Source organism: Coregonus lavaretus, assembly GCF_964263955.1.
Source record: "Coregonus lavaretus genome assembly, chromosome: 24".
In the NCBI taxonomy this organism is placed as follows: Eukaryota; Metazoa; Chordata; class Actinopteri; order Salmoniformes; family Salmonidae; genus Coregonus; species Coregonus lavaretus.
Window position 1 is genome coordinate 32863137 of NC_140011.1, and position 17113 is coordinate 32880249.

The following is a 17113-nucleotide window of genomic DNA, read 5'->3' on the forward strand; positions in this document are numbered from 1 at the left end:
AAAGGTGCGAACTCCGGGCGCACCAGCCTACAGTCTAGGGGAGGGTCTGGGTGGGCGTCTGTCCATGGTGGCGGCTCTGGCCCAGGTCGTGGTCCCCACCCCACCTTAGTCACTATCCGCTTCCGTAGCCCCCTCCACCTGACCACCCCCCAACTAAACCCCACTGGATTAAGGGGCGGCACCGGACTAAGGGGCAGCACCGGACTAAGGGGCAGCACCGGACTAAGGGACAGTACCTGACTAAGGGGCAGCACCGGCCTGAGGGGCAGCACCGGACTGAATGGCGGATCCTGGCTGGCTGGCTCTGGCGGATCCTGGCTGGCGAAAGGCTCTGGCTGATCCTGTCTGGCAGAAGGCTCTGGCTGATCCTGTCTGGCGGAAGGCTCTGGCTGATCCTGTCTGGCGGAAGGCTCTGGCTGATCCTGGCTGGCGGAAGGCTCTGGCTGATCCTGTCTGGCAGAAGGCTCTGGCTGATCCTGTCTGGCAGAAGGCTCTGGCTGATCCTGTCTGGCAGAAGGCTCTGGCTGATCCTGTCTGGCGGAAGGCTCTGGCTGATCCTGTCTGGCGGAAGGCACTGGCTGATCCTGTCTGGCGGAAGGCTCTGGCTGCTCCTGTCTGGCGGAAGGCTCTGGCTGATCCTGTCTGGCGGAAGGCTCTGGCTGCTCCTGTCTGGCGGAGAGCTCTAGCGGCTCCGGTCTGGCGGACGGCTCTGAAGGCTCATGGCAGACGGGCGGCTTTGCAGGCTCAGTACAGACGGGCAGTTCCTGCGGCGCTTGGCAGACGGACAGTTCAGACGGCGTTGGGCAGACGGGCAGTTCAGGCGCCGTTGGGCAGACGGACAGTTCAGACGGCGTTGGGCAGACGGACAGTTCAGGCCCCGTTGGGCAGACGGCAGACTCTGGCCGTCTGAGGCGCATCGTAGGCCTGGTGCGTGGTGCCGGAACAGGAGGTACCGGGCTGAGGACACGCATCTCAGGGCTAGTGCGGGGAGAAGCAACAGGGCATGCTGGACCCTGGGGACGCACCGTAGGCCTGATGCGTGGTGCCGGAACTGGAGGTACCGGGCTGAGGACACGCATCTCAGGGCTAGTGCGGGAAGCAGCAACAGGGCATACTTGGCCCTGGGGACGCACCGTAGGCCTGATGCGTGGTGCCGGAACTGGAGGTACCGGGCTGAGGACACGCATCTCAGGGCTAGTGCGGGAAGCAGCAACAGGGCATGCTGGACCCTGGGAACGCACATAAGGGCTAGTGCGGAGAGAAGCAACAGGGCATGCTGGACCCTGGGAACGCACATAAAGCCTAGTGCGGAGAGCAGCAACAGGACGCACAGGACTCGGGAGACACACAGGAGGCTTGGGGCGTGGTGTAGGCACTGGTGGGAAAGGGCTGGCGACGCGCACCGTATCCCTGGTGCGAGTGGCCGGAACAGGCCGGGCCGGGCTGGCGAAGCGCACCGTATCCCTGGTGCGAGTGGCCGGAACAGGCCGGGCTGGGCTGGCGAAGCGCACCGCATCCCTGGTGCGAGTGGCCGGAACAGGCCGGGCTGGGCTGGCGAAGCGCACCGTATCCCTGGTGCGAGTGGCCGGAACAGGCCGGGCCGGGCTGGCGAAGCGCACCGTATCCTTGGTGCGAGGGGTCGTAACAGGCCGGACCGTACTGGAGGCACACACCACTGGCTCTACCCCGGGAACTGGAACGGGCCGGACCGGACTGGTAATACACCCCAGTGCCACTCGCCGTGCCCCTACATCTCCTTTCCCTACTTTGGCCAGTGACCCCCGTAACCTGGTTGCCTCTTGAATTCGCCCCTTCTCTGCCTCCGTCAGTCCTGTGGCAGCCTCCCGCTGCCCAGCCGCCCAAGCCATGTGCCCCCCCCAAAAAACTTTTTGGGGTTGCCTCTCGACCTTCCGACGATGGCCCTGCTGACGCCGTTGCTCCTCTCGCCGTCGCCTCTCCACCGTTTCGCTCCATGGACGGCGATCCATCCCATCCAGGATCTCCTCCCAAGTCCAGGACCCCTTTCCGTCCAAAATCTCCTCCCATGTCCAGGAAGCCTTTGGAGCTGGGTCCTGTTGCCGCTTGACACGCTGCTTGGTCCTTTGATGGTGGGTTTTTCTGTCCCGGTCGTCAATGAGCGAAGGAGACCAAAACGCAGTGCGTTGAACGAACATGACTTTATTAGAGAAAAGTACACGAACGACAAAAACAATAAACCAAGACGACTAGTGAAGTCCACAGTTACAAATACTGTACAGGAACAAAAACCCACAAAACCCAGGTGAAACCACACAGTTTAAATATGGCTCCCAATCAGAGATAACGAGCCGACAGCTGACACTCGTTACCTCCGATTGGGAGTCATATGACTAATCAACAACAAAACCAAACATAGAAATGAACAACTAGATCCAACATAGAAATACACCCTAAATGAAAATAACAACCCTGGCTCAACAATCAGAGTCCCTGGAGCCAGAGTGTCACAATCCCCTGCTGATTTTGTACGTTTGCCCACTGACAAAGAAATTATCAGTCTATAATTTTAATGGTAGGTTTATTTGAACAGTGAGAGACAGAATAACAACAACAAAATCCAGAAAAGCGCATGTCAAATATGTTATAAATTGATTTGCATTTTAATGAGGGAAATAAGTATTTGACCCCCTCTCAATCAGAAAGATTTCTGGCTCCCAGCTGTCTTTTATACAGGTAACGAGCTGAGATTAGGAGCACACTCTTAAAGGGAGTGCTCCTAATCTCAGTTTGTTACCTGTATAAAAGACACCTGTCCACAGAAGCAATCAATCAATCAGATTCCAAACTCTCCACCATGGCCAAGACCAAAGAGCTCTCCAAGGATGTCAGGGACAAGATTGTAGACCTACACAAGGCTGGAATGGGCTACAAGACCATCGCCAAGCAGCTTGGTGAGAAGGTGACAACAGTTGGTGCGATTATTCGCAAATGGAAGAAACACAAAATATCTGTCAATCTCCCTCGGCCTGGGGCTCCATCCAAGATCTCACCTCGTGGAGTTGCAATGATCATGAGAACAGTGACGAATCAGCCCAGAACTACACAGGAGGATCTTGTCAATGATTTCAAGGCAGCTGGGACCATAGTCACCAAGAAAACAATTGGTAACACACTACGCCGTGAAGGACTGAAATCCTGCAGCGCCCGCAAGGTCCCCCTGCTCAAGAAAGCACATATACAGGGCCGTCTGAAGTTTTCCAAAGAACATCTGAATGATTCAGAGGAGAACTGGGTGAAAGTGTTGTGGTCAGATGAGACCAAAATCGAGCTCTTTGGCATCAACTCAACTCGCCGTGTTTGGAGGAGGAGGAATGCTGCCTCATGAGGTGGAAACATTATGCTTTGGGTGTGTTTTTCTGCTAAGGGGACAGGACAACTTCACCGCATCAAAGGGACGATGGACGGGGCCATGTACCGTCAAATCTTGGGTTAGAACCTCCTTCCCTCAGCCAGGGCATTGAAAATGGGTCGTGGATGGGTATTCCAGCATGACAATGACCCAAAACACATGGCCATGGCAACAAAGGAGTGGCTCAAGAAGAAGCACATTAAGGTCCTGGAGTGGACTAGCCAGTCTCCAGACCTTAATCCCATAGAAAATCTGTGGAGGGAGCTGAAGGTTCGAGTTGCCAAACGTCAGCCTCGAAACCTTAATGACTTGGAGAAGATCTGCAAAGAGGAGTGGGACAAAATCCCTCCTGAGATGTGTGCAAACCTGGTGGCCATCTACAAAAATGTCTGACCTCTGTGATTGCCAACAAGGGTTTTGCCACCAAATACTAAGTCATGTTTTGCAGAAGGGTCAAATACTTATTTCCCTCATTAAAATGCAAATCAATTCATAACATTTTTGACATGCGTTTTCATGACTTTTTTGTTGTTATTCTGTCTCTCACTGTTCAAATAAACCTACCATTAAAATGAAAGACTAATCATTTCTTTGTCAGTGGGCAAACATACAAAATCAGCAGGGGATCAAATACTTTTTTCCCTCACTGTAGGTTATAGGTTGAGAGCTTTTGTGAAAGAGCACAGTTAGAAAGATATGGCATATAGAAGCACACCGGATGGACATCATGAAAATGATTGGCGAGGTTGAGGGTAGAGGAAGTTCAGGAGTAAAAACAAACAAAATAGAATTATTGTACAATTGACTGTGTCCATAAAATGTATATAGTATGTATAAGCTGGAAGTAGAGGCCTAAGCATTGTTGTTCACTAGTTTCCTCCAATTAGGGAAGGGGTGGTGGGATTGGAAAGTAATAAAGGGAAATATATTTTTTAAAAGGATATGTATATGTATGTGTGTATATATATACAGTGCTATGAAAAAGTATTTGCCCCCTTTCTAATTTTCTCTACTTTTGCATATTTGTGATACTGAATGTTATCAGATCTTCAACCAAAACCTAATATTAGATAAAGGGAACATAAGTGAACAAATAACACAACAATTACATATTTATTTCATAAACAAAGTTATGCAACACCCAATTCCCCTGTGTGAAAAAATAATTGCCCCCTTACACTCAATAACTGGTTGTGCCACCTTTAGCTGCAATGACTCCAACCAAATGCTTCCTGTAGTTGTTGATCAGTCTCTCACGTCGCTGTGGAGGAATGTTGGCCCATTCTTCCATGCAGAACTGCTTTAACTCAGTGACGTGTGGGTTTTCAAGCATGAACTGCTCGTTTCAAGTCCTGCCACAACATCTCAATTGGGATTAGGTCTGGACTTTGACTAGGCCATTCCAAAACTTCCAATTTGTTGCTTTTTAGCTATTTTTATGTAGACTTGATTGTGTGTTTTGGATCATTGTCTTGCTGCATGACCCAGCTGCGCTTCAGCTTCAGCTCACAGACAGATGGTCTGACATTCTCCTGTAGAATTCTCTGATACAGAGCAGAATTCATGGTTCCTTCTATTAAGGCAAGTCGTCCAGGTCCTGAGGCAGCAAAGCATCCCCAAACCATCACACCACCACCACCATGCTTGACCTTTGGTATGATGTTCTTACTGTGGAATGCAGAGTTTGGTTTTCGTCAGGCATTACTGGAACCATGTCGTCCAAAAAGTTATACTTTTGAATCATCTGTCCATAGAACGTTCTTCCAAGAGTCTTGATGATCATCCAGGTGCTTTTTGGCAAACTTGAGTCAACTTTTTGGACGAGATGGGTCCCATTATGCCTGGCGAAAACCAAACACTGCATTCCACAGTAAGAACATCATACCAAAGGTCAAGCATGGTGGTGGTGGTGTGATGGTTTGGGGATGCTTTGCTGCCTCAGGACCTGGACGACTTGCCTTAATAGAAGGAACCATGAATTCTGCTCTGTATCAGAGAATTCTACAGAAGAATGTCAGACCATCCGTTTGTGAGCTGAAGCTGAAGCGCAGCTGGGTCATGCAGCAAGACAATGATCCAAAACACACAATCAAGTCTACATGAAAATTGCTAAAAAGCAACAAATTGGAAGTTTTGGAATGGCCTAGTCAAAGTCCAGACCTAATCCCAATTGAGATGTTGTGGCAGGACTTGAAACGAGCAGTTCATGCTTGAAAACCCACACGTCACTGAGTTAAAGCAGTTCTGCATGGAAGAGTGGGCCAAAATTCCTCCACAGCGATGTGAGAGACTGATCAACAACTACAGGAAGCATTTGGTTGGAGTCATTGCAACTAAAGGTGGCACAACCAGTTATTGAGTGTAAGGGGGCAATTACTTTTTCACACAGGGGAATTGGGTGTTGCATAACTTTGTTTATGAAATAAATGAAATAAATATGTAATTGTTGTGTTATTTGTTGACTTATGTTCCCTTTATCTAATATTAAGTTTTGGTTGAAGATCTGATAACATTCCGTATCACAAATATGCAAAAGTAGAGAAAATTAGAAAGGGGGCAAATACTTTTTCATAGCACTGTATATATATAGCTCCAGAAAAAATTAAGAGACCACTGCACATTTTTCTTAAATCAGCATCTCTACATGTATGACAGCCATTCCATTCCAGTGTTTGTTGAATTCCAACACAGGCACACCTCATTCTACTGAATTAGGTAGTGATTAGGTGATCACCTGAACCAAATCTTATTTAACGAGGAAAAGTATAAAAACCACTGCTGTAGTCATCACTATCCTCTTGCAATAGGACCAGCTGGATGGCAAAAACAGTGCTAATAGTACTTCAAAAGTAATATTAATCAAAAAATAACTATTGACCATACCAAAAGAGTTGAAAAGGAAAGTTTTGAGTGAGGAAAAGAAGGGTTCAATTCTGGCTTTACTGGCAGAGGGATACAGTGAGCGTCAGGTTGCTTCCATCCTTAAAATTTCAAAGAAGGCAGTTCATAAGAACAAGGTCAAGCAGCAGACATTGGGGACAACAAAACCGGCAGAGGGCGAAAACGACTCTCTACTGACCGGGATGACCGCCAACTCATTAAAATGTCACTCAACAACCGTAGGATGACATCAAGTGACCTACAAAAAGAATGGCAAACGGCAGCTGGGGTGAAGTGCACGGAGAGGACGGTTCGAAACAGGCTCCTAGGGGCAGGGCTGAAGTCGTGCAAAGCTAGAAAAAAGCCCTTCATCAATGAGAAGCAAAGAAGAGCCAGGCTGAGGTTTGCAAAAGACCATAAGGATTGGACCGTAGAGGACTGGAGTAAGGTAATCTTCTCTGATGAGTCCAGTTTTCAGCTTTGCCCAACACCTGTCGTCTAATGGTTAGACGGAGACCTGGAGAGGCCTACAAGCCACAGTGTCTTACACCCACTGTGAAATTTGGTGGAGGATCGGTGATGATCTGGGGGTGCTTCAGCAAGGTTGGAATCGGGCAGATTTGTCTTTGTGAAGGACGCATGAATCAAGCCACGTACAAGGTTGTCCTGGAAGAAAACTTGCTTACTTTTGCTCTGACATTGTTCCCCAACTCTGAGGATTGTTTTTTCCAGCAGGACAATGCGCCATGCCACACAGCCAGGTCAATCAAGGTGTGGATGGAGGACCACCAGATCAAGACCCTGTCATGGCCAGCCCAATCTCCAGACCAGAACCCCATTGAAAACTTCTGGAATGTGATCAAGAGGAAGATGGATGGTCACAAGCCATCAAACAAAGCTGAGCTGCTTGAATGTTTGCACCAGGAGTGGCATAAAGTCACCCAACATCAATGTGAAAGACTGGTGGAGAGCATGCCAAGACGCATGAAAGCTGTGATTGAAAATCAGGGTTATTCCACCAAATATTGATTTCTGAACTCTTTCTAAGTTAAAACATTAGTATTGTGTTGTTTAAAAATGAACATGAACTTATTTTCTTTGCATTATTCGAGGTCTGACAACACTGCATCTTTTTTGTTATTTTGACCAGTTGTCATTTTCTGCAAATAAATGCTCTAAGTGACAATATTTTTATTTGGAATTTGGGAGAAATGTTGTCAGTAGTTTATAGAATAAAACAAAAATATTATTTTTACCGAAACACATACCTATAAATAGTAAAACCAGAGAAACTGATAATTTTGCAGTGGTCTCTTACTTTTTTCCAGAGCTGTATATATATATATATATATTTATTTATTTTTGCGAGAGAAAAAAAACATATGGGGGATTGGAAGTGATGCAGACTATTACATTGATGGAAGTTACAATCTATCTGAAATATTACAGCTGATCTACACCCAATTTTTTTTCTTCTTCTTTAAAAATTGTATAAACACACCTTGACTTCATACAAATGTTCTGTTTTACACAATGTAGCCTGAACCGGAGTGACCTGGAGGTGGATGTCTCAGACATTTAATATCCGCTGTGCAGCACAATAATAAAAGAAACAAATAACAGGAGGTAAAAAGTTATTAAATGGGCAGACGGGAAACGTCTGTGGCTTAAAGCCAGATAAATGTGTGTCTGCCTGTAATATCAAACCAATGATTCACCAGGTTGAGCAATCTGCTTGAATCAGATAAGTAAATGTTTTTTAAATGTTTGGTTCAGTGGGGTTTTGCTGTTGTTTTTGAATTTGTGCATTCTGTAACCTTTCGCAGTCGTGTCAAGCTGGATAAATGCAGATTAAGCTGACTGAAAAAAAGATTTTAGCTTAACAGAGAAGCATTTTACTTAATCCAAAGCTTTTAACACTGCTCTTGAGTTGATCACAGTGTACTTCCATTAAATGCAATTAATGATCTGACCAATCAGCATAGTCCTTTGATGAAGGACTTTGATCATAGGATCAGAACATCGATCATACTTCCATTGTTCTCTACTGTGTTCATTAATCGCAACTCTTGTGTAGAAGATTGTAGGCCAGGCCCACCCCTCTCTTAGACCTCTTCAATAAAACATGTTGATCTTCCATTCTACAGCGCGTGTTTTTCAGAGAGGGCCTTAGGACACAATGTGCTCAGCTCCGCTGCGTTTACATGATACCGGACACCCCTCAGTCTCTGCCCTCCAGAGGGAGGGACATGGGTTTATGGAGGGACTGTAATTTGTTGAGTGTTTTCCTGTACTGTATGTGGAACTAGGCCTATAATCTAAAGACTGTGGCTTGGCGGACATTTTAAATGCACTAAAGCAAGTACGGTGACCTGGCTGATGACTTAAAAACACACACTATATATACTGTATGTGCCCCCTTTTCAATTCTTCAACACATTCCACCATCATTCCACCATATTTCATGGACCGTGTGGGGCGCACGTTTTCTTGCAGCCCTCCCATTCCAAAAGCATGAGCCTATGGCTCTGTTATCTTCAGTTACCACTAGTAACTGTATTTTAGGCAAAATCTTCAGTCACAAAGCACTGTTTGAAAGGTTTTTACATAGTTAATGATAGTCCTTGATCAGCCCACCTCTAACTCTACCCTTCAACTAGTATGCAACATTAGTGTTGTTATGGGATCAGGAATATATAGGGGTTTATAACACAGTTGGCATTGATCCAAAGGGACCAAAAGGCTCCTGAACACTTTCTACCCCAAAGCCATAAGACTGCTGAACAGTTAATTAAACAGCTACCACAGACTTTCTGCTTTTCACCCCCTACCTACACTAGGTGAAAAATCTGTCGATGTGCCCTTAAGCAAGGCACTTAACCCTAATTGCTCCTGTAAGTCGCTCTGGATAAGAGCGTCTGCTAAATGACATTAAATGTAAAAATGTACATAGTACTTTGATCAATCACCTAACCAAACCTACATGTACATATTACCTCAATCAAATCACCCCAACTAAAGTGGTTATCCCACTGGCTATAGGGTTAATGCACCTATTTGTAAGTCGCTCTGGATAAGAGCGTCTGCTAAATGACGTAAATGTAAATGTAAATGTAACTACCTCATACCTCAGTACAATGACTCGGTACCTGTACTCCTTGTATATAGCCTGTATATAGTTATGATCCAAGACCGATCTGTTAGTGATCATCATGTCTGATCATGTCTGAGGTTGTTTTGATTTTAATCTAGAATTCCCCATGGCTATACTCTACCATACTGCAAATGAAAATAGGTCAAAGGCTACATACAACCTCTGCCTACAACAGTTTCACTGCATTATCAGCGGACATTTGTGCTAAATAGTGGTGACTTCTGTAATCTTGGGATGTAACAAGACATTACTCTATCACTGCAGAGTCGGTGAGGGATTACAAAATGAAAATGTGTCTTGTAGATTGGACAGAACTGTGTCAACATAGAAAGATATGCAGTAACTTGATCATTAATGGTATAATTTCCATTCATAGGCCTATAATTAATTCAAGTGGTGTTTTATTCATCTCTTCTTTGTCTTAAAAATAGATGTTGTAATCAAGATTGTTTTTAAGGTATTATAGTCATTGCATTGATTGGTGGATGCGAATCAATATGAAGAAATATTCCATGAATTTTCTTGAGAATAACAAACAAGTCCAAAGAGTCTGGAGTCCAAAAACCAAAGAGGGGTTACAAACACAGGGGATTTTTGCAGCAATTTAGGAAATACATTTTCTAGGTCAAAGGTTGTGGGCTATTTACTCGGATGTTTTAGACTTTTGGTACAGTATATCAAATTGGCAATATCTACTTTGGAACACAATCTTATCTTTTCTAGAAACGATCATTTCGGTCTTTTTCAGATGTTCTAGCAGGATGGATGGAAATCATAACCAGACAATATCACAGAAATAGAATGAGTTTTATTATAGAGGAGTTCACTCTGCCTATAATATTATTCCCTATTTGTAAGTCATATCCTCTGTTTTTATAGACTAGAGCACAGATATATCTATTTCCCACTAGTTGTTTGTGACATTTCTTGCCAACTCATGAAAACATGAGCGTGATGCATGTCTGGCAGATGGCGGACCGCTTAAGGTGGACTTTCTTTATCAAACGCAAATATTTGAATTTCCAACCCATGAAATGCAAGTCGACTTTAACTCTCAATAGAGTACACTCACACTGACAAAGTTATCGAATTTGTGTTAACTTGATCACACTGATAATAATTTATCAGTCTGCGAGTTGTGACGTTGGCCCTTCCTTAAAATTGGGCGGTTGTGAGGCTACTGGCGTCTACACTGCTATATAAAGAGCGCATTACGGCGGCTGTGGATAAACTATTTTCCTCAGCAACAAGGCTAACCTGATGGGGAGTTAAACTATTTACTCGACCAGTTATCTTCAACAGGTAATAATGGATTGCTTATTATGTTAATGCAGGTGAATATAGGTAAATATCTCTTGAATTGCAGGTGTTTTCATTAGGCATAGCCTACACAGATACTGTATGTAATCATTGGTTTGTTCGGTCCCTATTTCAACTGTTTGTAGCCCACTAAATCACTGAAATATAGTGTCGTTACATTTGTTAACTAATCTAGTGGCAATTTAGAAAACATTTTATGGTATGTTACCTTTTCTGTTTTCAGTTTGGCGTGTGACTTAGTCTGGTGCCTTCATTAGAAAAAAACTGGACCAATCCTGTCTAACGCACGCTAGATTAGGCCTACAAACTTGCCATAGGCTACAATGTATCCAATAATGTTGTATGCTGTAAATATTTAACCATTGAATGAAGATGTTACTTACATTCATTATCTAATGAAATTGTTGCATAGGTGGCAATTGCTTGAACATTTGAACAAGAGATGGGAATGTAACCCCTTTCGCCGCCCTGGCTCAGAGGCTAGATATTTTAGCCTATTTCTGTCAAATGTAACACTATTATAGACTATAATATATTGTAATTTACATATTTGCTCGCTTGGGCTTTCTTTGACATTAAAAGGTGATGCAACGCTTCTTCAAATTGCCATTGTATTAGACCATCGTTTGCGCATGTGCGTGTCACGTGACAGGCTGTGTTCGAGAGCGTCAAAACCGTGATGTGTCATGGGTAAATTGTGACTGACTGATATACAAATAATGTTGAGTAGTTATTTAGGATGTAAGGTGATTTGTAGATCAGTCAGTCTCAACTCTCCTTTAAAGACTGTTCCCGGCAGCAATTCCAATTGACTAATCTTTTATTTTTATAAAGAAAATCTAAACTCAACCAACGTCACAATGAGTAAGGACACCGAAGTAGACATGAAGGACGTGGAGCTCAATGATATGGACCAGGAGAAGCAGCCGATGACGGGCGGGGCAGGGAACGGGGATGCTGGTTCTCCTAATGGCACGGAGAAGAACGGCAGCGTTAAAGTGAAAATCCCGGAGGAGACGGAGACTAAATTTACCGGTCTATCCAAAGATGAACTCCTCAGAGTCGCTGGAACACCAGGGTAAGAACTATTAAGATATATGCAATAGACTTTAGCTTATAAAAAAATAGGTTAACGGATGTTTGCAATGTCAACATTTAGGGTATAATATTGCCTTACTAAATAATCTCTCTCCCTCCATCACCTAAAGGTGGGTCCGGACACGATGGGCCCTTCTGATTCTGTTCTGGCTGGGCTGGCTGGGGATGCTGGCTGGAGCTGTGGCCATCATTGTTCAAGCACCTCGCTGCAAAGACCTTCCTGCCATGAACTGGTGGAATTATGGACCTCTGTACCAAATTGGAGATGTGCAAGCTTTCAGCGAGTCCCAGAATCTAAAGGGTAAGACCCCCTGAAAGGGGTGATGACTAAGATTTGTGATGAAACCCACTATAGGTTTCACCTCATGTAAAACTCACTAGTCGGTCAGACAGTTCATATGAAGTAGTTTGAATACATTGAACCACATAGGCTACAATTTGCGATTGGGTTGGGTCACTGAGGCTGCAGTTCCAAAGGCAGCCCAAGCCTGATATTTTGCCCAATTATTGGTGAAAGAGCTGATTGGTCAAAAGACCAATTAGTGGCAAATTATCAGAAGTGGGCTGCCTGTGTAAACAGCTTGAATGAGAAATTCTGGAGACTCTGAAAGTGGGTTTCGGGTGGTAGTGTCTGTTGAGGGGTCTGACCAGTGTTGATTACAGGGAGCAACAGTGCATGTGACGAGACATGAGATTTTAAAATGCGTCTGCTTTAGCTTCCAAGTGTACGCCATAGGATTCTCAGAATTGAGGTCACATTTATTGCACGTAAACATGTTTACCACTTCCTTGACTCCGCTCCAGGGGATGGAGGGGGGGGGGCGGCTCTTTTAAGCATCCTGCTGAACCAGCAGAATCCTCCCTCCTACACCCTAAACTGATTGGTTTGGCAGGTTTCTTGTTTGGGGGTATTAAGGTGTCTGCATGCTTCAGTTCGGCTAGCCGAAGTCAGCTAGGCGACCCGAACGAGTGTGCTCGCATACTCCCGTAAAAGACCTTAGCTTGAATAGTACAATTTGTCTTATTTGTGACGCCGTAGCCAGTATACACTTCCTCAAAAGTCAGAATTAATCTAAGATGACTCAAATGTCATTCACTGACATTTTTGCCAAGGAGAGGTTAGTTGCGCAATTTTCCATCTAACTAAGATGTTTGTTGCAGTATTTCTCAATGAAAAAATGTGCATGAAAAATGAGTTCTCATTGAATGACTACATACTTATTGAAGAATCCCTGCAGTTGACTAATCACGGATGAAGGGGCGTAGACTTGGGCTCCCAAACTTGGGCTGGCCGAAAAAACCCTTACCGACGTCCAAATCGTCACAATTTCGTCATAATATATGCACAAACTCTTCCGAACTGTTTTGGCTGGGAAGCACGCAAACACCTTTAGTCACACTCCAGGAACTGGGCTACATGATGGATGTCTGAAACAACTTGTTTTTGTTTGTGGGAGTACAGCTACAATGCCAGTGGGCGATTACTATTCACTTGATAGGGCTTTATAGAAAATAAAATATTGACACTGATGAAAGTGAACAGATGTCTAACAAAATAAGATTTCAAAGGATAACATTTGTTTTATCCAGATGTTGTGCCTTCAATAAAGAACAACACCGATGTATGTCCACTTTTAGTCAGCAGTTTTCTACTGTGTAACAGGTGTGGAGAACAAGATTGACCGTCTGAGCCAGCTGAAGGTGAAGGGTCTGATCATTGGGCCCATCCATGTTGCACCCTTAGACAACCTTGTGAGCCTGAACTTTGAGGCGATCTCCTCTGACGCTGGCAATCTGGAACAGTTCAAAGGCCTCATTACAGCTGCGCACAAGAAGAGTGAGTATAGCCCCTCTTTTTATAGTGTCTTTTAATTTATATGATGTCCTTTAAATTTTTCTCTTAACTGTTCATTGGTTAGGCAGTGGTGTACAGATGGACTAACTCTCTTCCGTCTGACAGGCATCAATGTGATCCTGGATCTGACTCCCAATTATCTGGGAAGCGGACCATGGTTCTCTAATGTTAGTGTCACAAACGTTGCTGAGAGACTCAAGGTAAGAATTGAGCGTCTCTTCTCAGTGAACCCATTAAATCCACTTGAGTTCATCAATCTAATGTGTGAACCCTCTTTCCTCCCCAGTCTGCCCTGGTGTTCTGGCTGAACCAAGGTGTGGATGGGATCCAGTTGTCTGGTGTTGAGCGTGTGGCCAGTGTGGTTCCGTCTCTTTGGGCTGACATTCGAGCCATTGTACAGAATGGGACTGAGGGAAAGAGAAGGTGAGCAAATGTCCACCATTATATACACATCACTCCCTTAGATACTACTGCACTGTTGGAGCTAGGAATACAAGCGTTTCGCTACACCCGCAATAACATCTGCTAAATATGTGTATGTGACCAATAAAATTAGATTTGATTTAGAACATAACTAGGCATCTCAGTAGATTGTTATGCATGGGAGCCACCTAGCGGTTTAGTGATGGTATTGTTTCATCACATTTTCATCATCCACAAAATGGCTATTGGCTAACTTGTGCCCTCTAGTGGCATAAACTACACTGACTGCTGCTGAAAAGAGAGCTGATACTGTATCTTGATTCTATTACAGTGGGTACATTAGACTTATGTGACTTTTGTAGATAGAATTCCTTTCCTCAAGTAAATGTTATTTGTGTATTTTTGCTCAGACTTCTGATTGGAGTGACTGAGAAGACCTCTGCTGTTGAAGTCTCTGAACTGCTGAACTCCACTGGGGTGGACCTACTCCTATCCGGGGCCCTCAGGTCTAAGAGCATGACCGCTACGGATCGTGCTCAGACTGTCCAGCAGCTGCTCTCCTCTCACAACCAGACCCAGCTGGCCTGGAACATTGGGGACAGGAAGAAGGGTCACCTAGCCACACTGGTGGGCCCAGACATGGTGAACTTCAACCAGATGCTCCTGCTCACACTGCCCGGAACCCCAGTGTTCAACTATGGGGATGAGATCGCCCTGGCTGATGCGGTGAGCAGGGGGTTTCAATAACTAATGTATCATAAAACAAATAACAGCTTTAGCCTTGGAGATTCACACTTTTTTTTAAATAAAAGGTCTTGATTTTTCTGGATATCTAATGTCTTGATTGTCTTTGTATAACAGGATACAAAGTCCCCTAAGATGCTGTGGGATCCCGCCGACGATGAGGATACAAATGGAACTGCTAAGGTAAATTGGATGATAATGAAAATATTCATAAAACTGTTGGAAAGGCAAAGCAATTAAAATATTTAATTCCTGCCACCCTCAGGAGGAGAAAGAACAGAGGCTCTCCTGCCGTTCCTTCTTCAAGACGCTGAGTGAACTACGTGGAAAAGAGCGTTCCCTGCAGCATGGGGACTACATTCCCCTCTTCAACTCCACCTCTGCCCTGGCTTACCTCCGCCAGTGGGACCAGAGTGGGCGCTACATCGCTGCCTTCAACTGGGGCAGCGACGTGGTGACCATTCAGCTGGCCCACCCTAACCTGCCTGGTAAGGCTGTGGTTCAGGTGAGCACAGACAAGGTCAACCTGGCCCCCGACAGTACTGTTGAGCTCTCTGCGCTGGAGCTAGGGCCAGGCCAGGCTGTCCTGCTACAGTTCCCCTACATATCCTAGAAAGGGGAGAGATCCCAGCACCATCTGTGTGGGCATTGATAAAGTAGTTGTCAATTTTTTGTATTTTTTGTTTTTTTTAGGGCATCCTGTTTTTTAAGTCTGAAAAATAGTCACTATCATTCAAATGGTCATAGAATTTTAGCATGCACTCATCAATAGATTTTACTTGAACTCCTCCTAGAACATAGAAACTGCTGTGAATTAGTCTGGTATTCTAGTATGGGGTGTTGGTCAGACATACAAACACCTGTCTGCTCATCGCAAGCACCAGTCAACCCTTCAACTATCGGGCTATCTTGCTGTTACTGAAAATACATTCCAGACCATTAAATGCCATGATTGAATTGATACTTTTAAATGTATTTTATTGGCCTTTTTTTTTTTAAATTTATTTTTAAAGTTGTTTCTTTTCGGGGCATGGTTGGCCCCTTACTGAAATGTTGTAATTGTTTTCAAAATGTTTCTCACGTTTCAAGAATTATCTGATGTTATGATTGCTTTTGCAGCAGAAGTTGTAAAACACAAAGGTGGAGGGGCTGAATTTCTTTCCTCCTAAATTAAATTGGCATGATCTAAAACTGAATACAACCTTTACTAGTCTGTTTTATTTTGGCTAGCATGTGCTACCAATGATGTGGTGAAATCTAAACCCTAGGTTAAACATTAAAGCTAGCCCTCTCCACTCTGCACTTGAACGTCTCTTCCTGGCATCAGGTGTCCCTCACAGGCCTTGATTTAGACCTATCCATAGTGCACGCAGGGAGCTCTGTCTCACCTGACTATTATAACACTTCTTAAACATTTATCTACCGACACTGGGAGAGACGCTGCTATAGACGGACACAGTGACTGCTGCTGTATGCACCCACAGAAGTTGGTTAAGACCTAGTGATCGAGTACTGAACAAAATGTATGCATTCGAGTGTTAATGGATAATAAACAGACTCGTTAATTAGCTGGGACCATCTATTTGATCAGCCTAGGATGACGTGGGGGGCGGGCACAAATAATAGTGACGTTCACGCCATTCCACTGCCATTGGCCTACTTGCTCCTGTAAGTCGCTCTGGTTAAGAGCGTCTGCTAAATGACTAAAATGTAAAATGTTGATTTCCATCAGAAAGGGGAAAAGGTTATCCTTTGCACTTTTCGTGTAATGGTTCTAAATTTAGCTGCTTGACACTATTCACAAGGTCACAAAACCCTACACTATATACTATTAGTGTCGTTTGTGTATAAACTACTTAACCTCTTGTATCACACACTCATTCAGACATGTCAAACTACCCCTTACTATATGTTTGGGTTCACAACAATGGCCTCTGAGAGAGAATCTTGGGTTGTAATGGTGCAGACTGGTAGAATACTGAAAAGCATGATATGCTTTTGAATGGATGCCTGATCTAACCACTACACAGATCTCATGATAATGGTTGTAGTTGTCATGTAAGAATGAGTGATAGAAAGGGGGGGAGGATGAAAACGGAATATCATCACTGACACCAGACCTGCTGCACACAAATTTCTCAGCAGAGCGATGAAGACCTTGATGCTGAAAGAAACGATGGAATCTTTAATAAATGATTATTTCTGAGAAGGCTTTTTCTTCTGGTCTGATTTTGTGTGTCAGGTAGTCCTG

General features: G+C 44.4%; 1 protein-coding gene across 1 annotated transcript; it reads left to right on the forward strand.

The window, feature by feature from the left end:
• The first annotated feature begins 10586 nt into the window (after positions 1–10586).
• LOC311099771 (amino acid transporter heavy chain SLC3A2-like) lies at positions 10587–16430 on the forward strand. Its single transcript, XM_084140515.1, has 9 exons — positions 10587–10724; positions 11577–11820; positions 11951–12141; positions 13504–13677; positions 13801–13895; positions 13982–14118; positions 14529–14844; positions 14980–15045; positions 15128–16430. Exons 2-9 carry the CDS (start codon positions 11603–11605, stop codon positions 15473–15475), a joined length of 1545 nt encoding a protein of 514 aa, XP_083996641.1. The 5' UTR covers positions 10587–10724; positions 11577–11602; the 3' UTR covers positions 15476–16430.
• The last annotated feature ends 683 nt before the right edge of the window (positions 16431–17113 follow it).